Source organism: Nerophis ophidion, linkage group LG27, assembly GCF_033978795.1.
Source record: "Nerophis ophidion isolate RoL-2023_Sa linkage group LG27, RoL_Noph_v1.0, whole genome shotgun sequence".
NCBI lineage: Eukaryota > Metazoa > Chordata > Actinopteri > Syngnathiformes > Syngnathidae > Nerophis > Nerophis ophidion.
In genome coordinates, this window is record NC_084637.1 from 18,162,686 (window position 1) to 18,186,157 (window position 23,472).

The 23,472-nt window shown below is 35.8% G+C and overlaps 1 protein-coding gene across 4 annotated transcripts in view; it reads right to left on the bottom strand.

The window, feature by feature from the left end:
* The window catches only part of agrn (agrin), a 506,995-nt gene that overhangs the window by 209,647 nt on the left and 273,876 nt on the right, over positions 1-23,472 (bottom strand). For all 4 annotated transcript variants that reach the window (XM_061889588.1, XM_061889590.1, XM_061889587.1 and 1 more), the window contains 2 exons: positions 19,232-19,447; positions 7,455-7,679 (listed from right to left, as the gene is read on the bottom strand). In XM_061889588.1, coding sequence (XP_061745572.1) covers positions 7,455-7,679; positions 19,232-19,447 — 441 coding nt within the window. The remainder of the gene's footprint in view (positions 1-7,454; positions 7,680-19,231; positions 19,448-23,472) is intronic.

The window sequence follows — 23,472 nt, forward strand, 5'->3', positions numbered from 1 at the left end:
CTACATGCCCCTAAAGCTGACCAACACGCCGGATTGTAGTCAACTGGAGGCGTGTCTTAATGAAATTAAACAATGGATGTCCTCTAACTTTTTGCAACTCAACGCCAAAACAACGGAAATGCTGATTATCGGTCCTGCTAGACACCGACCTCTATTTGATAATACAACTCTAACATTTTACAACCAAACAATTAAACAAGGCGACTCGGTAAAAAATCTGGGTGTTATCTTTTACCCAACTCTCTCCTTTGAGTCACACATTAAAAGCGTTACTAAAACGGCCTTCTTTCATCTCCGTAATATCGCTAAAATTCGCTCCATTCTGTCCACTAAAGACGCTGAGATCATTATCCATGCGTTTGTTACGTCTCGCCTCGATTACTGTAACGTATTATTTTCGGGTCTCCCCATGTCTAGCATTAAAAGATTACAGTTGGTACAAAATGCGGCTGCTAGACTTTTGACAAGAACAAGAAAGTTTGATCACATTACGCCTGTACTGGCTCACCTGCACTGGCTTCCTGTGCACTTAAGATGTGACTTTAAGGTTTTACTACTTACGTATAAAATACTACACGGTCTAGCTCCATCCTATCTTGCCGATTGTATTGTACCATATGTCCCGGCAAGAAATCTGCGTTCAAAGGACTCCGGCTTATTAGTGATTCCTAAAGCCCAAAAAAAGTCTGCGGGCTATAGAGCATTTTTATTTCGGGCTCCAGTACTCTGGAATGCCCTCCCGGTAAAAGTTTGAGATGCCACCTCAGTAGAAGCATTTAAGTCTCACCTTAAAACTCATTTGTATACTCTAGCCTTTAAATAGACTCCCTTTTTAGACCAGTTGATCTGCCGTTTCTTTTCTTTTTCTCCTATGTCCCACTCTCCCTTGTGGAGGGGTTCCGGTCCGATCCGGTGGCCATGTACTGCTCGCCTGTGTATCGGCTGGGGACATCTCTGCGCTGCTGATCCGCCTCCGCTTGGGATGTTTTCCTGCTGGCTCCGCTGTGAACGGGACTCTCGCTGCTGTGTTGGATCCGCTTTGGACTGGACTCTTGCCTCTGTGTTGGATCCATTATGGATTGAACTTTCACAGTATCATGTTGGACCCGCTCGACATCCATTGATTTCCTCCTCTCCAAGGTTCTCATAGTCATCATTGTCACCGACGTCCCACTGGGTGTGAGTTTTCCTTGCCCTTATGTGGGCCTACCGAGGATGTCGTAGTGGTTCGTGTTGTGGTTTGTGCAGCCCTTTGAGACACTAGTGATTTAGGGCTATATAAGTAAACATTGATTGATTGATTGATCAGTTTTAACATCAAATATGTTGTCTTTGTAACATATTCAACTGAATATGGGTTGAAAATGATTTGCAAATCATTGTATTCCGTTTATTTTTACATCTAACACAATTTCCCGACTCATATGGAAACGGGGTTCATATATATATATATATATATATATATATATATATATATATATATATATATATATATATATATATATATATATATATATATATATATATATATATATATACACATATATATATATATATATATATATATATATATGTATATATATATATATATATATATATATACACTACTTGCATTATAGTAGTTAACATAATGCTAATTGCTATATACGTTTTTAGGCCCACACCTCTGTTTATTGTGCTAGGTAGTTGAAAAGAATACATATATTGTGGCCGCACGTTAGCGTGGCAACATAAAGCACCTTCCGAGTGAGCGCGAGATGGTGGTGAAGACAAGGAGAACGATAAAGCGCTAGTTTTCCTTATCAGGCCGCCATCGTAATGGGATTGTGTGTGCGGACGTGGTCACGCCTTCAGACAAGACTCGGGGCTTAATCCTGCTCGCCATGCTTTTGGCATGAGGGAAGACAAAGGATTTATGTGCCGTGTTAAATCACCGCCAAGACATTTTCTATTCACTTAGCGCCAAGACATTTTCTATTCACTTAGCGCCGTGCTGGAGTGGGAAAAATGATAAAGTTGTTTGTGTGTTGGTGGCACTAACTAGCCACTAACTATTTCAGAACATCACTCAGTAAAGTTTTTTTGTGACGTGGTATTGGGGATCATCTTGTAGCGCAATCTAGCCAAAGGAGAAGTAAAGTGTGGCAGGGACACAAAGACTAGACAAGGGACGGACAAAGTGGTCCTGAGGTCTTTCAGGTCCTCACATTGTTTCTTCTCAGGACAAAGTCGAGGCTTGAGGAGACGAGCAAGTAAACTCTTAGAAGTCTGCTCCCTTCAGGCCATCATTTGACACCATCATCTCCCAATAACCCAGAAGAACATATGCCATTAAACCAGAATAAGATATGCCAATAACCCAAAAGAACATCTGCCATTAAACCAGAAGAACAGCTCCCACTATTTTAGAAGAACAGTTCCAATTAACCCAGAAGAAGTGAAGTGAATTAATGAATTATATTTATATAGCGCTTTTTCCTCAAGTGACTCAAAGCGCTTTACATAGTGAAACCCAATATCTAAGTTAGATTGGAAGTGGGAATCGAACCTGCAACCCTCAAGTTGTTGACACGGCCGCTCTACCAACCGATCTATACCGTTCCATTAACCCAGAAGACGATTTCCCATTAACCCAGAAGACCATCTCCCATTAACCCAGAAGAACGGTTTCCATTAACCCATAAGACCATCTCCCACTAACCCAGGAGAACAGTTTTCATTAACCCAGGAGAAAATCCTCCACTAACCCAGAAGAACAGCTCCCATTTAACCAGAAGAACTGCTCTCATTAACCCAGAAGAAGCACGCTCATTAACCCAGAATAACAGCTCACACTTACTCAGGAAAACAGTTCCTATTAACCCAGAAGAACAGCTCCCAATATCCCAGAAGACCATCTCCCATCAACCCAGAAGACCATCCCCCACTAACCCACGAGAACTGTTTTCATTAACCCAGGAGAAAATATTCCACTAACCCAGAAGAACCTCTCCCATTAACCCAGACAAACAGCGCCCATTCACCCAGAATAACAGCGCCCAGTAACCCGGAAGACCATTTCCCATAAACCCAGAAGACCATCTCCCATTAACCCAGAAGAACATCTCCCATTAACCTAGAAGAACAGACCCCAATAACCCATAAGAACAGCTTCCATTAACCCAGAAAAACAGATTTCATTAACCCAGAATAAGATCTCCCATCAACCCAGAAGAACAGCTTCCACTAACCCAGAAGAACATCTCCCATTAACCCAGAAGACCATATCCCATTAAAGCAGAAGAACAGCTCCCCCTAACTCAGAAGAACAGTTCCCATTAACCCAAAAGAACAGTTTTCATTAACCCATAAGACCAGATCCCATTAAACCGGCAAAACAGCTCCCATTAACCCAGAAAAACAGCTTCCACTAACCCAAAAGAGCAGTTTCCACTAACCCAAAATAACATCTCCCATTAACCCAGAAGAACATTTCCCAATAACCCAGAAGAACAGCTTCCATTACCCCCAGAATAACATCTCCCACTAACCCAGAAGAAAAGCTCCCACTAACCCAGACGAACATCTCCCACTGACCCAAAAGAACAGCTTCCACTAACCCAGAATACCATCTCCCATCAACCCACAAGAACATCTCCCAATAACCCAGAAGAACAGCTTCCATTAACCCAGAATAACATGAGATAGGCTCAAGTGCCCCCTGCGACCCCAAAGGGAATAAAAGCGGTAGAAAATGGATGGTTGGAACATCTCCCATTAACCCAGAAGAACAGCTTCCACTAACCCAGAAGAACATCTTCCATTAACTCAGAAGAACATTTCCCATTAAACCAGAAGACCATCTCCCATTAAAGCAGAATAACAGCTGCCACTAACTCAGAAGAACAGTTTCCATTAACCCAAAATAACAGCTTCCATTAACCCTGAAGAACATTTCTCATTAACCTGAAATAACAGTTTTCACTAACCCATAATGGAAGAGCTTCCATTAACGCAGAATAACATCTGCCATTAACCCAGAAGACCATCTCCCATTAAAGCAGAAGAACAGCTCCCATCAACCCAGACGAACATCCCCCATTACCCAGAAGAACATCTCCCATTAACGCAGAATAACATCTGCCATTAACCCAGAAGACCATCTCCCATTAAACCAGAAGAACAGCTGCCATTAACCCAGAAGAACAGCTTCCATTAACCCTGAAGATCATCTCTCATTAACCCAGAATAACAGTTTTCATTAATCTAAAAAAAACATCTCCCATTAACCTGGGAGAACGGCTTCCATTAACCCAGAAGAACAACTCCTACTAACCCAGAAGAACAACTCCCACGAACGCAGAAAAACATATCTGATTAACCCAGACTAACATTTCCCATTAACTCAGAAGAACAGCTTCCACTAACTCAGACGAACAGCTCCCATTAACCCAGACGAACATCCCCCATTACCCAGAAGAACATCTCTCATTAACGCAGAATAACATCTGCCATTAACCCAGAAGACCATCTCCCATTAAACCAGAAGAACAGCTGCCATTAACTCAGAAGAACAGCTTCTATTAACCCTGAAGACCATCTCTCATCAACCCAGAATAACAGTTTTCATTAACCTAAAAAAACATCCCCCATTAACCTGGGAGAACGGCTTCCATTAACCCAGAAGAACAACTCCTACTAACCCAGAAGAACAACTCCCACGAACGCAGAAAAACATCTCTGATTAACCCAGACTAACATCTCCCATTAACCCAGAAGACCATCTCCCATTGACCCAGAAGAACAGTTTCCATTAACCCAGAATACCATTTCCCATTAACCCAGAAGAACAGCTTCCACTAACTCAGACGAACAGCTCCTATTGACCCAGAATAACATCTCCCACTAACCCAGAAGAACATCTCCCATTAACCCAGAAGAACAGCTTCCAGAATCCATGCCCTCCTCCGTCCCACAAAGAGAGTAATTACACACATGGTGTATTTTCTGCAGCGCCAGTAAATCAGGGAAGCTGTGCTCCCTGCGGGCCGACTGGTCCTGGATTTATGCCAGCAACCTTCTGTCTACAGACCCGACTAGTCATCTCTCTCTCTCCACAAGCAGAGCGAGAGAAGAAAACAACAACAATGGCCGTGGGAGTAAACAAGCATGAGGGCCCCATAAATACACGTGGAAGGCTGTGGGGGCCCCTTTGATACATGTTCTACATTAATACCTAGACAATGTAAGTCAATCAACTATCTGAACACCTCTTAGCTTACCAGTAATAAATCATATTCTCCCTCATGTTTCCCTAAATGAAGCATTTTCAAGCATAAAAATGCCTGACAGAACTACAAATCCTAATACAATACTACAGTAGTACTACTAATATTACAGTATTGTAGCACTGATTGGCCCAGCCTCAGGCACCATTACTAATATTAGCATGCTACCTTTTTTGACCAATTTAGCACCTAAATGCCTCAGACTCGTATCACTTGGTACTTGACACAAGCTAAAATTAGCATGCTCGCATTCTAATGTCAACGTGCTAACTTTTTTAGCCCATTTATTAGCCAAACACCTCTGAGTCATATGGCTTGGTCCTTGACACATGTTAACTGTTAGCATACTAACATTACCAATCTAGCATGCTAGCTTTTTTGACCAATGTACTGTAGTGGAATTTCTGACTTTCATACCATATGAAACAGCGATCGCTCAGCGAAGGTCATAGAGGAATTTTCGCCCCGCATAACAACATTTGGGTTTTCGCCTCTATCTGTGGTAGAAATTTTAAGTAAGTGGCCAAGGTCAGAAATCGGTATGGTCCAGGGTTCTAGAACCCTGGAAGGGGGGTATGTAGTGGAATTTCTGACTTTTACACCATATTTATTGTCTGTGTAAGTCTGAAAAAGAAAGTCTATCTAAAAGCCTATTTTCTGAATCACTGGGAAAGCAAATTTAAGAGAAAGTTGAATTTGGGGTTGCGCCAACCAGTCTAAGAAATGTGATGACTGTTGTTATGACTAGGAGATCCACGATTGTGTTGGTGCCAGTAGTGGCAAAACAAAAAGACCTGGACACATGAGGGAGTCGTATAAAAAAAGCCAGTGGACCAACATTTGATAGATGATTTGCATATTTTTCTTTTGATTCTGGATCCTCTGGAGGACGGTGTCTGTCTGCATGGGCAATTTAATCCAACTTGTACTTTTTGATTAATGGGTAAAAAAACCTTTGTACTAAAACCACTTTGTTTAAAGTTGAGTTTCGGACCATTCCACCACAGTAGCAGCCGAATGGCTCAGACTCATTTAACTTAGTACACTTTAGAGTGTTAAGGTTTTTTTTTTTATATGTAAATGTATTTTTTTTTTATAAAAATTTATAAATAAAGTGAAAAGGTTGTTTTAATATGCAAATGTATTTTTTAAACTATAAATAAAGTAAAAACGTTTTTTTAATATGTAAATGTATTGTTTTAAACAAAAATTAATAAATTAAGTAAAAAAACAAACATTTTAAATATGTAAATTTATTTTCCTAAATAAAAAAGAATAAATAAAATGAAACAGTTTCTTTTAAATATGTAAATGTATTTTTTTTTATAAAAATGAATAAAGAAAAAAGGATTTACTAATATTAGTAAATGTATCAATTAAAAAATTAATAAATAAAGTGATTATTTAAAACAAATATGTAAATGTATTTTTTGAAATTAAAAGAATAAAAAATTAAAAACTTTTTTAATATGTAAATGTATTGTTTTAAGATTAAAAATGAATACAAAAAGTGACATTTAAAAAAAATTTAAATTAATTTTTTTAAATAAAAATGAAATAATAAAGTGAAAACGTTTGTTTTATTATGTAAATATCTTTAGTTTGTATTAAAATAAATAAATAAATAAAGTGAAAACGTTTTTTAATTAGTAAATTAATTTTTTTAAGTAAGAGTGAAAACGTTTTTTTAATTGGTATTTTTATATACAAAATAAAGTAAAAAATGAAAAAAGTGAAATAGCTTTTTTAAAATAACTAAATGTATTTTGTTTTTATGAAAATGAATACATATAGTGAAAACGTTTTTTAAATCAGTAAATTCATTTTTTTTAAGTAAAAGTGAAAAAGTTTTCTTAATCAGTATTTTTTTGATATATAAAAATGAATAAATAAAGTAAAACATTTTTTGGAAATATGTAAATGTATTGTGTAAAAATAAAAATCTTTTTTTAAATATGTAAATGTATTTTTTATACAAAAATGTACAAATAAAGTGAAACAAATTTAAATGGATTTTTTTATATAAAAAACGGATGAATAAAGTGAAAATATTTTATTTAATATGCAAATGTATTGTTTTTGAACAAAAAAGGAATAGATACAGTTGTGTGGGATAGTTGTGATGTACTGGTGTGGACGTGTGAAGACGAGTGGGCCTCCCGTGGAACAAAAGAGAAAGCATCTCACCACACGGTCCCTGGTGCTGCAGTCTGATGTTCCTCTGGTTCTTGCAGGCGTACTCATGCAGCTCACACTCGCTGCCGTAGTCCTTCCCGTCACTGCCGCACACCGTCTGGGCCGGCCTGTTCCCGCAGCCCAGAGGACACATGCACTTGGCCGACAGGCCGTCTGAGGACTGCACACAGGTGCTGCCGTAGCTGCAGCTCACCTGTGTGCAGGCGTCTCTCAGAGCTTCGCAGGGAGAGAGAGAGAGAGAGAGAGAGAGAAGGAGGTTTTAGAGGCAGACTGCGCTTGATGGCACTCGTGCCATGGTCTTGAAGTGGCCTCGAGTGTGTGACACCTCTCCAAGGGGGGATTTAGTGTCGCCTGGCTTGGAATTCCAAACATGCTTTCCTGCTACGCTCTGGCTAGCTTTAATGGTGAAGGGAGCCGCCGCTGATTATTTACCGTGCCACAAAATGAGTCCAAAAGGGGAAGTGGGAAACGTTTTCTTCCCCCGAGGACTTTTGTCTTATTAAAGCGTGTCGCTGGACACACTTGAAATGTCCACGCAGCTTTTGCTAATGAATGGCAGTCGACTACAGCCGTCGTTCCACCGCCAGACATCGTTCTGAACGTAGTCTCCCGTGAGAGAAGACGCCGAACGCCTTTTTCCTTCGCACCTTGTGAGTGTCGGGCCATAAAAGGGATGTATTTTTCATGTATTTGTTCAAAAAAAAGAAGTGACATTTCTTTTTCTATATGTTTTGTATATTTATTATATTTTTCATGAAACAAAATTGAAGTGCATTTGTTTTTCTAATATACAAAATACTTTTTTTAAATACATTTTTAGTAATATAAAAAGGGACTACAAAAAAGATTCTAAATGAAAATGTATTTGAAAATTTAATTTTTACAATTTAGATGTATTTTTAATGTATTTTTTGAATAAAAAAAGAAGTGCATTTTTTTCTATATGTTTTATAAATGTGTATTTTTTATGAAGCAAAAATGAAGTGCAGTTTTTTTTTCTAATATACAAAAATATTTTTGGGAAATCAATTTTTAGTACTCTAAAAGGGACTACAAAAAATTCTAAATGAAAATGTATTTGAAAGTTTTATTTTTACAATTTAGATGTATTTTTTAATGTTTTTTTGGAATAAAAAAAGAAAATATTTTTTTGTATATGTATTATATTTTTTATGAAACAAAAATGAAGTGCAGTTTTTTTTTGTTCTAATATACAAAAGTACTTTTTTAAAATACATTTTTAGTAGTATAAAGAGGGACTACACAAACAATTCTAAATGTAAATGTATTTGAAAGTTTTATTTTTACAATTTAGATGTATTTTTTAATGTATTTTTAGAATAAAAAAAGAAATACTTTTTTTAAATATGTATTATATTTTTTATGAAACAAAAATGAAGTGCAATATTTTTTTCTGATATTCAAATATATTATTTGAAATGAAATTTTAGTAAAATAAAAAGGGACAACAAAAAGATTCTAAATGAAAATGTATTTGAAAGTTTTATTTTTACAATTCAGATGTATTTTTAATGTATTTTTTTAATAAAAAAAAGAAGGGATTTTTTTTCTATATGTTTTATAAATGTATATTTTTATGAAACAAATATGAAATGCAGTTTTTTTTCTGATATACAAAAATACTTCTTTAAAATAAATTTTTAGTAGTACAAAAAGGGACTACAAAAAAATTCTAAATGAAAATGTATTTGAAAGTTTTATTTTTACAATTTTGATGTATTTTTTAATGTAACTTTTGAATAAAAAAATATTTTTTTTTTCTATATGTAATATATTTTTTATGAAACAAAAATTAAGTGCAATATTTTTTTCTAATATTCAAATATATTTTTTTAAATTAAATTTTAGTAATATAAAAGGGACTACAACATTTTTTAAATGAGAATGTATTTGAAAGTTTTATTTTTACAATTTAGATGTATTTTTTTATGTATTTCTTCAATAAAAAAAGAAGTGACATTGTTTTCTATGTGTACTATGTTGTTGAAAACATGTTTTTTTCAAACTATGAATACATATTTTTTGTATATTTATTTGTATATTTATTTTTATATTTAAAATTATAAATACATATTTTTTGTATATTTATTTGTATATTTATTTTCATATTTATTTGTATATTATTAATAAAGTGTAAAACCAAATATATATTACTTTATATATATATATATATATATATATATATATATATATATATATATATATATATATATATATATATATATATAAATATATATATATATAATTTTTTTAGTTGCTTAAGAGATATTCCTGGCTCTGAATTTGTTCATTGCTATTTTTAGTTTTTTGTGCATTACTTGTTGCCGTCATCATTAAACGAACAGGTTACTCATCAGTTACTCAGTACTTGAGTAGTTTTTTCACAACATACTTTTTACTTTTACTCAAGTAAATATTTGGGTGACTACTCCTTACTTTTACTTGAGTAATACATCTCTAAAGTAACAATACTCTTTCTTGAGTACAATTTCTGGCTACTCCACCCACCTCTGGTGAAAACATACAAAACTAAATGAACAGCTAGCATGAAATGTTAGCATACTAATATAAGAGATGTTAGCGTACTTCCAAGATAGCGCTATATATCAAAATCCATGATTTTTACCTTTAAACATATACATTTAGCTAAAAAACTGGCATTAAGCGTTAGCATGCTAACCTTACCATGATGGCATAGAACACGTTATCGTTCTTCTATAATGGCGCCAAGTATTCAAATGAACTACTTTAGGTGTAAACGTAAACAAAGCATCAAATATTAGCATTCTAATGTTTGCATGCTAGCACGTGATCGGATAAGAAGAAATACTAAAATGCTCTATTCATAGGTGCAAACTAACTGAACAGCTAACATAAAATGTTAGCATTTTAATGAAATAAACGTTACTTCCAAGACAGCTTGATGTATCAAAATCTATGATTTTGAGGTTTGAACAAACCCAATTAGCTAAAAGGCTAGCATAAAGCCTTAGCACGCTAACCTACTCGAAAAAGAATATTTCAAATTGGTCAGCAAAATCAAGTCAGAGGCCAACCACTTGAACTCAATTAAAGCTACAAAACAAAAGTAAATAAAAGCAAACAGAAAGTTGAATAAAATCTATTCAGGCTGGAAATTACTTTTTTGAGAGGTGGGTATGAGACGTGAGCGGCGGATGTGAGATGTGAGCGGCGGGCGAGAGACGTTTCCAAGGGGAAAAAAAGCTGTCCTTCATCAAAGCACATCACGTCACGTCAAGTCCTTGGCGCGCTACTTGGCACAGCCGCTAACGAGCTCCATTTCCTTCAATGTTCCTTCTGAATTCCAGAAGTCCCGTCAGACCTCTTTTGAAGGCGTTCTAACGCTACTTCAAAATGAGAAAAAAAATGCATTTTAAATCGTACATAGATCCTAACAAAAGTCAGCTAACAATGGAAGTAATGGAAATCGCTGTCTTCCGCCTATAATGCGCTCGAAGAACGTCAATCATGGTTTTATAATACAAGAAATACAGACTTTTTGACACTTAGAAAAACCCAAATTTTTGACACTTAGAAAAAAATCCAGACTTTTGGACAAAAAAATCCAGATTTTTTGACATTTAGAAATAATCCCGATTTTTTGACACTTGGAAAATCCCGATTATTTGACACTGACAAAAAAATCCAAATTTTTTGACACCTCAGAAAATCCAGACTTTTTGACGGTTAGAAAAAATCCTAATTTTTAGACATTTAGAAAAAATCCTGGATTATTGACAAAAAATGTTTTTTTTTTGGTCAATTACAAATAATCCCGATTTTTTGACAAAAAAAAATCCAGATTTGTTGACATTAAGAAAAAAATCCAAATTTTTGAACAAAAAAAAAATCCAGATTTTTTTTACTCTTACAAATAATCCCGATTTTTGGACAAAAAGAATCACGACTTGTTGACACTTAAAAAAAAAATCCAGACTTTCTGACCAAAAAAATCCAGACATTTTTTGACATGGACAAAATCCCGATTTTTTGACGGTTAGAAAAAATCTTGAATTTTGGACAAAAAAAAATCCTGATTTTTTGACACTTTGAAATAATAACAATTTTTTGATAGACATAATCCACATTTTTTTGACACTTAGAAAAAAATCCAGATTTTGTGACAATTTATAAAATCCTGACTTTTTGACAGTTAGAAAAAATCCAAATTTTTTGACACTTGGAAAAATCCCGAATTTTGGACAAAAAAAATCCTGACTTTTTGACAACTTGGAAAATCCCGATTTTTTTGACACTTGGAAAAAAAAATCCAGATTTTTTTGACACCTCAGAAAATCCAGAATTTTTGACATTTACAAAAAATCCAGATTTTTTTTTACACTTAGAAAAAAAGTCCTGATTTTTTTGACACCTTATAAAATCCTGCATTTTTGACGGTTAGAAAAAAATCCTGATCGTTTGACACTTGGAAAAGATCCCCAATTTTGGACATAAAAAGTCCTGACTTTTTGACACTTAGGAAAAAAATCCAGATTTTTTGACACCTTATAAAATCCTGACTTCTTGACGATTAGAAAAAATTCCTATTTTTTGACACGTAAAAAAATTCCCACTTTTGTACAAAAAAAATCCAGTCTTTTTGACACTTACCAATAATACCGATTTTTTGAAACAAACAAAAAATCTCCATTTTTTTTAATACTTACAAATAATCTCCATTTTTTGACTCTTATAAAAAAATCCAGATATTTTGACACCTCAGAAAAATACGACTTTTTGACGGTTGGAAAAAAATAGAGATTTGTTTAATACTTAGAAAAAAATCCCAAATTTTGGACAAAAAAAATAATTCCTGATTTTTTGGACATTTACAAATAATCCCGATTTTTGGGACACGGACAAAATCCTGTTTATTTGATGTTTAAAATTTTGGGGGATTATTTGACAACTCAGAAAATCCAGACTTTTTGACAGTTAGAAAAAAATCCAGATTTTTTTGACAAAAAAAAAATCCAGATTTTTTTAAAGTTACAAAAACCCTCTGCCTCGTGTTCACCATTTTAATTTCCACTCATTCGGTCAAAGTCCCGAGAGTGGCGGATGGAAACCAAGAAGGCTAACTCCCTGTTTGTTTTCAAATACAGGTTTTGAGACTTTCACATGTCTTCCGTCATGACGGGACTCCGCCCATTTTGGTTTCCATACGTGGAACTGGTGGGAGGGGCTAACTTTTAATCACTGTCAAAGATGAGCTAAAAGCTCATTTTAAACAATATTTTAGGGACCAACAACTTTTTTACTGGACATGAGGGCCTGAGTTTGTGTGCTAGTTAAAAAGAGAACAAAACAGCACAGACCTATCCTAACCCCAACAAAAACCCTAACCAAACCCTGACTTAACCCTAACCCGGACCTAACACAAACCTAACTCGAACCCTAACCCCAAACTCAATCCAAACCAAACCCTAACCTAAATCTTTTTCTATGGTTTTTCTAGCCTTTAATCCTAACCCAACTAAAACCCAACCCCCAACACAAGCCTAACACAAAAGTAACCCAAACCTAACCCTAACCCTAAACCAAAACCTAACCCCAACCCAAACCTAACACAAACCTTACCCAAACATAGCCCTAACCCCAATCCTAAACGAACCCTTGAAACTAACCCATACCTAACCCATACCTAAATCAAACCTAACCCTAACCCAACCCCAACCCAAACCTAATCCTAACCTAAACCTTTTTATGTCTTTTCTAGCCCTTATTCCTAACCGTAAACTCAACTACAACCAAAACCAAACTTAACACAAAAGTAAACCAAACCTAGCCCTAAACCAAACCCGAAACCAATTCAAATATAGGAATACACACACCGCGTTTCCATATGAGTTGGGAAATTGTGTTAGATGTAAATATATAAAGGATTACAATGATTTGCAAATCCTTTTAAACCCATATTCAGTTGAATGCACTACAAAGACAAGATATTTGATGTTCAAACTCATAAACTTTATCTTTTTTGCAAATAATAATTAACTTAGAATTTCATGTCTGCAACACGTGACAAAGTAGTTGGGAAAGGTCATGTTCACCACTGTGTTACATCACCTTTTCTTTTAACAACACTCAATAAGCGTTAGGGAACTAGGGGAACTAATTGTTGAAGCTTTGAAAGTGGAATTCTTTCCCAATATTGCTCAAGTTGTTCAACAGTCCGGGGTCTTGTTGTCGTATTTTACGCTTCATAATGCGCCACACATTTTCAATGGGAGACATGTCTGGACTGAAGGCGGGCCAGGAAAGTACCCGCACTCTTTTACCATGAAGCCACGCTTGTTGTAACACGTGGCTTGGCATTGTTTTGCTGAAATAAGCAGGGGCGTCCATGATAACGTTGCTTGGATGACAACATATGTTGCTCCAAAACCTGTATGGACCATTCAGCATTAATGGTGCCTTCACAGATGTGTAAATTACCCATACCTTGGACACTAATACACCCCGATACCATCACAGATGCTGGCTTTTGAACTTTGCGCCTATAACAATCCGGATGGTTCTTTTCCTCTTTGTTCCGGAGGACACCACGTCCACAGTTTCCAAATATAATTTGAAATGTGTACTCGTCAGACCACAAAACACTTTTCCACTTTGCGTCAGTCCATCTTAGATGAGCTCGGGCCCAGCGAAGCCGCCGGCCTTCCTGGGTGTTGTTGATAAATGGCTTTCGCTTTGCATAGTAAAGTTTTAACTTGCACTTACAGACGTAGCAATCAACTGTAGTTACTGGCAGTGGTTACTGAAGTGTTCCTGAGCCCATGTGGTGATCTCCTTTACACACTGATGTCGGTTTTTGATGCAGTACCGCCTCAGGGATCAACGGTCCATAATATCATCGCTTACGTGCAATGATTTCTCCAGATTCTCTGAACCTTTTGATGATTTTACGGACCGTGGATGGTAAAATCCCTAAATTCCTTGCAATAGCTCGTTGAGAAATGTTGTTCTAAAACTGTTCGACAATTTGCTTACAAATTGGTGACACTCGCCCCATCCTTGTTTGTGAATTACTTAACATTTCATGGAAGCTGTTTTTATACCCAATCATGGCACCCACCTGTTCCCAATTAGCCTGCACACCTGTGGGATGTTCCAAATAAGTGTTTGATGAGCATTCCTCAACTTTATCAGTATTTATTTCCACCTCTCCCAAATTCTTTGTCACGTGTTGCTGGCGTCCAATTCTAAAGTTAATGATTATTTGCAAAAAAAAAAAATGTTTATCAGTTTGAACATCAAATACGTTGTCTTTGTAGCATATTCAACTGAATATGGGTTGAAAATGATTTACAAATCATTGTATTCCGTTTATATTTACATCCAACACAATTTCTTAACTCATATGGAAACGGGGTGTGTGTATATATATATATATATATATATGTGTGTGTGTGTGTGTGTATAAATATATATATACAGACATACATATATTTACACACATATATATACATTACATATATACACACATGTATATCTTTTGACCATGGACTTTGACCCAGTGGACTTGTTTGCTCTTTATTCAAAAGAGAGTGAAGAACTCTTCATCACTTTAGTGGAGGCCATGCTGTTATGTAAACAAAGGACAATACTCCGGTGGGAGTGAGACCAACGCTGTGACATGTGTCTCTTTCAATCCTCACAGTTTATACGTCTGCAGTAACTTCTCCTTGCTAACAGGACAACATATAGTCCAAAAAAAGAAAAGAAAATGTGGTTGTGATGCAAGAAGGGGAAGGAATAAAGAGTGACACACAATCCTGGTTGCCAATTAAATGAGTTCCTATCTTCACACAGCATCTCAGTGCGGGTGAAACAGCAGCGAGATAATGAGCAAAGTGCAGATAACATTCAGATAAAGATGACACTTTGGCACAAATGAGGCACGTTACCATGACAGGAGATGTTTTTATTTTATTTTGCAAGTATAGCATCTTTGCTAACGAGGTCATTCTTTTTTGTGGATGAAAGAAATATTTTTGTTTTTTGTGAGGTCTTTTTTTTCCTCTAAGATTTTCACTGAAGGCACTTTTTCAAATAGAATTTTATATGCGAATTTTTTTTTATGTTGACTATGTTTTATGTATATATATACTGTATGTATATATATAAATATATATATATATACATATATATATATGTATATATATATATATATATATATGTGTATGTATGTATGTACTAGTCAGAGAGAAAAGTGTGTGTGTGTTTGTGTGTGTTTGTGCGTGCGTGTATGTGCGTGCGTGCGTGCGTGTGTGTGTGTGTGTGTGTGTAGTGAGAAAATCAGAGATGGAAGACGCACGGCTGATCTGACTAATCCGTGTGCTAATTCTCGATTCCGGCAGACTTTTCCTGGCTGAATGCTGACCTTTCAGGGACCTCCTAGCAGGATTGTTGTACACTTAAAAGGTTCATTTGCTACTTTTGTAGGCACCTAGCCAACTTTCTCAGCTCCGCACGTAAAATCAACCACAATTCCATGACTTTGCTACAACTATTATTGGCACCAAGTATTAATAGCCTTGATTTTTAGGCTCAAACAAATTGAATTAGCTAAAACACAAAATGTTAGCATGATAACGTCGAAAACGTTCGCATACTTTTGAGATGGTGCCAAGTATTAAAAGTCATGATTTTTAGGTTTACACACATGAAATTGGCTAAAGTGTTCGCATAAAATGTTAGCATGACAACCTCGAAAAAGTTAGCATACTTTTAAGAAGGCATCAAGTATTAAAAGCCATGATTTTTAGGTTTGCTCAAAGGAAATTAGTTTAAATGCTAACAAATAATGTTATTATGATACAGTACATCGAAAATGTTAGCATATTTGTGATATGGCAACAAGTGTTAAAAGCCTTGATTTGTAGGTTTACACAAAGGTAATAAGTTAAAATCCTAACATAAAATGTTAGCATGATAACATCGAAAAAGTTAGCCTACTTTTAAGATGGCACCAACTATTAAAAGCCATGATGTTTAGGTTCAAATCAACTAAATTGGCTAAAGTGTTAGCATAAAATGTTAACATGATAACATCGAAAACGTTAGCAAACTTTTGAGCTGGCACCAAGAATTAAAAGCCCTCATTTGTAGGTTTACACAAAGGTAATAAGTTAAAATGCTAACATAAAATGTTAGCATGATAATATCCGAAACGCTAGCATACTTTTGAGATAGTGCTAAGTATTACTAGACATGATTTTTTGGTTCAAACAAACTAAATTGGCTAAAGTGTTAACATAAATTGTTAGCAAGATAACACTTAAAATGTTAGCATACTTTTGAGATGAAACCAAGTATTAAAAGCCTTGATTTGTAGGTTCACACAAATTAAATTGGCTAAAATACTACCATAATATGTGAGCATAATAACATCAAAAGCGTTAGCATACTTTTTAGATGTTGCCAAGTATAATAGCCTTGGTTTTAGGTTCAAACTAAATAAATTGGCTAAAGTGTTAGCATAAAGTGTTAGCAATGTAACATCAAAAATGTTAGCATACCTTTGAGATGGCACCAAGTGTTAAAAGCCATGATTTTTAGGTAAACGCAAATAGAATGGAATAGAATAGAATAGAAAGTACTTTATTGATCCCTGGGGGATCAATAAAGTACAAAGTAAAGTAAAGTATACATGCACCTGGGGATAGGTTGATTGGCAACACTAAATTGACCCTAGTGTGTGAATGTTGTTTGTCTATCTGTGTTGGCCCTGCGATGAGGGGGCGACTTGTCCAGGGTGTACCCCTTCTTCCGCCCGATTGTAGCTGAAATAGGCGCCAGCGCCCCCCGCAACCCCAAAAGGGAATAAGCGGTAGAAAATGGATGGATGGATGGAAAATGGCTAAAGAAGTTAGCATTAAATGTTAGCATGATAACATTGAAAACATTAGCATACTTTTGAAATGGCGCCAAGTATTAAAAGCCATGATTTTTAGGTTCAAACTAACTAAATTGGCTAAAATGTTAGCATAAAATGTTAGCCCGATAGCATCAAAAACGGTAGCAAACTTTGGAGATGGCACCAAGGATTAAAAGCCCTGATTTTCTAGGTTTAAACAAGGGTAATTAGCTAAAATGCAAATACAAAATATTAGCATGAAAACATTGAAAATGTGGGCATACTTTTGAGATGGCACCAAGTATTAAAAGCCTTGATTTTTAGGTTCAAACTAACTAAGTTAGCTAAAATGCTAACATAAAATGCGAGCATGATAACATCCAAAACTTTAGCATACGTTTGAGATGGCACCAAGTATTAAAAGCCTTGATTTTTAGGTTAGACACTGAAGTGTTAGCATAAAATGTTAGCATGGTAACATCAAAAACGTTAGCATACTTTTGTGATAAAACCAAGTATTAAAAGCCTTGATTTTTAAGTTCACACAAACTAAATTGGCTAAAATGCAAACACAAAATGTTAGCATGACAACGTTGAAAACGTTGGCATACTATTGAGATGGCTTCAAGTATTAAAAGCCTTGATTTTTAGGTTCAAACAAACTAAATTGGCTAAAGTGTTAGCATAAAAAGTTAGCATACTTTTAAGATGGCATCAAGTAATAAAAACTTTGATTTTTAGGTTCACACAAATTAAATTATATAAAATGCGAACATAAAATGTTCTTATGATATATTGAACACATTACCATACTTGTGAGATGGCACGACGTATTAAAAGCTATGATTTGCAGGTTTACATAAAGGTAATGAGCTAGAATGCTAATATAAAATGTTAGCATGATAACATCGAAAACGTCGGCATACCTTTATGATGGCACCAAGTATTAAAAGTCATGATTTTCAGGTGAACACAAATGAAATTGGCTAAAGTGTTAGCATAAAATGTTAGCATGATCACATCGAAAACGTTAGAATACTTTTCAAATGGCACCAAGTATTGAAAGTCATGATTTTTAGTTTCAAATGAAAATGGCTAAAATGTTAGCATGATAATATCGAAAACGCTAGCATACTTTTGAGATAATGCTAAGTACTAACAGCCATGATTTTTAGGTTCAAACTAACTAAATTGGCTTAAGTGTTAGCATAAAATGTTAGCATGATAACATTGAAAATGTTAACATATATTTTAGATGGGGTTGTCACGCCAAATTTCTTACCCCCTACAAAAAAGGGGAGGAAATTTGGCGTGACAGCCCCTCTAATGCCTGAAGGACCCCCATGAGGGCGTGACAATACCAAGTTATATGACTCTTAAGGGTTACAGCTACAAAATAAGCGAAGCAAAAATAGTTTGAAAGGTTAGCATGCTGGAATGCTAATATTTTTTCCTCACCGTTATTTTTCACCAATGACAATCAGCCAATTATAATGCTTTTAAAACAGGCAGCTGTGTGGGCTACTTTAAAGTCCTTCCACCCTCATTGGGGTCCTTCAGGCATTAGAGGGGCTGTCATGCCAAATTTCTTCCGGGGGGAAGGTTTTGTAGGGGTGAAAAAATTTGGCGTGACAGCACCAAATATTAAAAGTCATGATTTTAAGGTTAACACAAATTAAATTGGCTATAGTGTTAGCATAGAATGTTAGCATGATAACATCAAAAAGGTCGGCATACTTGTGAGATGGCGCCAAGTTTTAAAAGTATTGATTATAAGGTTCAAACAAACTAAATTGGCCAAAGTGTTAGGAGGTGTGAGAAGGTGTGCTCTGTGATTGGCTGTAGGGCGGGTCATGTGACTTACAGCAGGGTCCCTTGCGCAGCACCTTGATGCGCCGCTGGCTCTGACACTGCGCTTTCTCCAGCTCGCACTCGTTGGAGTACGTGGACGAGTCGGAGCCGCAGACGGGCGCCACCAGGGACGGGCAGTCCACCCTCTTGCACACGCAGCGGGCCTCGGCGGGGTCACCTGGGTCGCGCTCGCAGACGGCGCCGAAGCCGCACAGCTTCCCTCGGCAGCCTGCAGAGGAGAAAGAAAAAGATAAAATAACGATTCAGGAACGATCGGTGAAGCCAAACGCTGTGGAGATATCCACCACACCAGGGGTTTTAAACGTCCCCCAGGTCAAGGACCTCCAATTTGATGGGGAGATTAAACGGGGTCCCCCCACTTAATGATATTAGCATGCTAATAGAAGAGATGTTAGCATACTTCTAAAATGGCGCCAAGTATCATAATCTATGATTTTTAGGTTTAAACACACACAAGTAGCTAAAAAGAGCACAAATTATTAACAGGCAAACATTAGCATGCTAATAGAAGATATGTTAGCATACTTCTAAGTTGGCACCAAGTATAAAATCTCAGATTTTTAGGTTTGAACATACAAAATTACCTAAAAAGCTAGCCTAAAATGTTAGCATGCTAAAATTAGCATGCCAATATAACAGACGTTAGCATACTTCTAAGATGTTGCCAGGTATAAATATCTATGATTTTTAGGTTTAAACATACACAATTAGCTAAAAAGCTAGCATAAAATACTAGCATGCTAACATTAGCATGCTAATATACGATGGCACCAAGTATTAAAATCTAGGATTTTTAGGTTTAAACATACACATTTAGCTAAAAAGATAAATTGTTTACATGCTAACATTAGCACGCTAATAGAAAATATATAAGTATACTTTTAAGATGGCACCAAGTATCAAAATCTCAGATTTTTAGGTTTAAACATACACAATTAGCTAAAAAGCTAGCATAAAATGATAGCATGCTGACATTAGCATGCTAGTACAACAGATGTTAGCATACTTCTAAGAGGGCGCCAAGTATAAAAATCTATGATTTTTAGGTTTAAACATACACAATTAGCTAAAAAGCAAGTATAAATTGTTAAAATGCTAACATTAGCATGTTAGTAGAACATATGTTAGCATGCTTTTAAGATGGCACCAAGTATTAAAATGTATGATTATAAGATTTAAAAAAAACACATCTACCTAAAAAGATAGATTAAATGTTAGCATGCCAACACTAGCATGCTAATATATAAGGGACGTTAGCATACTTCTACGATGGCACTGTCACGCCAAATTCTCTCGCCCGCCGCTCACGTCTCACACGCACCTCTCAAAAAAGTAATTTCCAGCCTAAATAAATTTTAGTCAACTTTCTGTTTCCTTTTATTTACTTTTGTTTTGTAGCTTTAGGTGAGTTTAATTGGTAGGCTCCTGACTTGATGTTGCTAACCAATTTGAAATATTATTTTTCGAGTAGGTTAGCGTGCTAAGGCTTTGTCACGCCAAATTTCTTCCCCCCTACAATACCTGAAGGACCCCAATGAGGGAGTGACAATACCAAGTTATATGACTCTTGAGGGTTACAGCTGCAAAATTAGCAAAGCAAAAATAGCTTGAAAGTTTAGTATGCTGGAATACTAATATTTTTTCCTCACCGTTAAGGGTTACAGCTGCAAAAGTAGCGAAGCAAAAACAGCTTGAAAAGTTAGCATGCTGGAATGCTAATATTTTTTCCTCATCGATATTTTTCAGCAATGACAATCAGCCAATTATAATGCTTTTAAAAAAGGCAGCTGTGTGGGCTGCTTTAAGGTCCTTCCACCCTCATTAGGGTCCTTCAAGCATTAGAGGGGCTGTCACGCCAAATTTCTTCCGGGGGGAAAGTTTTTTTTAGGGGGGAAAAATTGGGCGTGACAGCACCAAGTATCAACATCTATGATTTTTAGGTTTAAACATACACAATTAGCTAAAAAGATAAATTGTTAACATGATAACATTAGCACGCTAATAAAAATTATGTTAGCATACTTCTAAGATGGCGCTGTCACGCCAAATTTCTTCTCCCTACAAAAACCTTCCCCCCCATTTACTTCCGGGGTCATGATTAATACAGACGTTTTGTTAACGCTATATTATAAAAATATAACGCTATATTATAAAAATATAACGCTATATTATAAAAATATAACGCTATATTATAAAAATACAGAAGTTTTGTCAACGCTATATTATAAAAAAATTTAAAAAACTATTTACAAACACAAGCTATGGATGACATAAGAGGAAACGTGACCCCGTAAGTAAATGCGTCACCCCACATCTTGTGTTTGTAAATTGTTTTTTAATTTTTTTTTTATAATATAGCGTTAACAAAACGTCTGTATTTTTATAATATAGCGCTATATTTTTATATAGCGTTAACAAAACGTCTGTATTATTCATGACCCTGGAAGTAAATGGGGGGGAAGGTTTTTGTAGGGGGGAAGAAATTTGGCGTGACAGCACCAAGTATCACAATCTATGATTTTTAAGTGTAAAACTACACAATTAGCTAAAAAGATAGCACAAATTGTTAACATGCTAACATTAGCATGCTAACAGAAAAGATGTTAGCATACTTCTAAGATGGCACCAAGTATCACAATCTATGATTTTTAAGTGTAAAAATACACAATTACGTAAAAAGATAGCACAAATTGTTACCATGCTAACATTACCATGCTAATAGAAAAGATGTTAGCATACTTCTAAAATGGCACCAAGAATTAAAAACATACAATTAGCTAAAAAGATAGCACAGATTGTTCACATGCTAACATTAGCATGCTAATAGAAAAGATGTTAGCATACTTCTAAGATGGCACCAAGTATCAAAATCTATGATTTTTAGATTTAAAATTACACAATTACATAAAAAGCAAAAAAATTTAAGCATGTTAACATTAGCATGCTAATATGAGGAGATATGATACTTTCAAGATGGCGCCAAGCATCAAAAACTTCATATAGCTCGGTTGGTAGAGTGGCCGTGCCAGCAACTTGAGGGTTGCAGGTTCGATTCCCGCTTCCGCCATCCTAGTCACTGCCGTTGTGTCCTTGGGCAAGACACTTTACCCACCTGCTCCCAGTGCCACCCAGACTTGTTCAAATGTAACTTAGATATTGGGTTTCACTATGTAAAGCGCTTTGAGTCACTAGAGAAAAGCGCTATATAAATATAATTCACTTCACTTCACATTTTTAGGTTTAAACAAATACATTTACCTAAAAAGATAGCACAACATGTTAGCATGATGAAAAAGGACAAGTTAGAATACTTGTAAGAGAGTGTCAAGTATTAAAGGCCTACTGAAACCCACTACTACCTACTACTACCTGATAGTTTATATATCAATGATGAAATATTAACATTGCAACACATGCTAATACGGCCTTTTTAGTTTACTAAATTGCAATTTTAAATTTCCCGCCAGTTTCTTGTTGAAAACATCGCGGAATGAAGACGTGTACGCGTGACGTCACTGTTGGAGGGGACATTTTAGCGTAGCACCAAACACGGCTAAAAGTCGTCTCTGTTCATGGCGTAATTACACAGTATTTTGGACATCTGTGTTGCTGAATCTTTTGCAATGTGTTCAATTAATAATGGAGACTATAAAGAAGAAGGCTGTTGGTGGACAGCGGTGGATTGCAGCTGCCTTTAGCAACCAAAACACAGCCGGTGTTTCTTTGTTTGTTGTGAAGCTTTGACACAGAACGGTCAAGCGAACATGTTTCTCTACGTCAACCAGCATGTTTTTAGATATGAAAATTGTGATATTAAGTCGGCTCTTACCGGAGACTTGAGTGGATTATGCGACCTCCTCCCGCAACCGTCAAAAAGGCAGTGTCACACCTGGACATGGATTATTTATGCTTTTCGATGCAAGGAGAATACGGGACGAGCCAGACGAGACTGTGAGTACATTTATTTTGAATACTAAATACAAAAATAAACAAACTAAGTAAGGGCGCTCAGAAAGAGGTACAAAACTTGGCTACAAAAATACAAACAGGAAAAAAAAAAACTGCTCGATGGCATGAAAGACAATGAACTAAACTTAAACTTGCACTGTGGCAGAACTATGAATAACTAACACAAAAACACTTACTGTGACCGGTACAAGGGGCATGGATAGCAAGGTAATCGAGGGTGCGTGAAGGCATGAGGCAGAACGCAAAAATCCCAGAACGATAAAC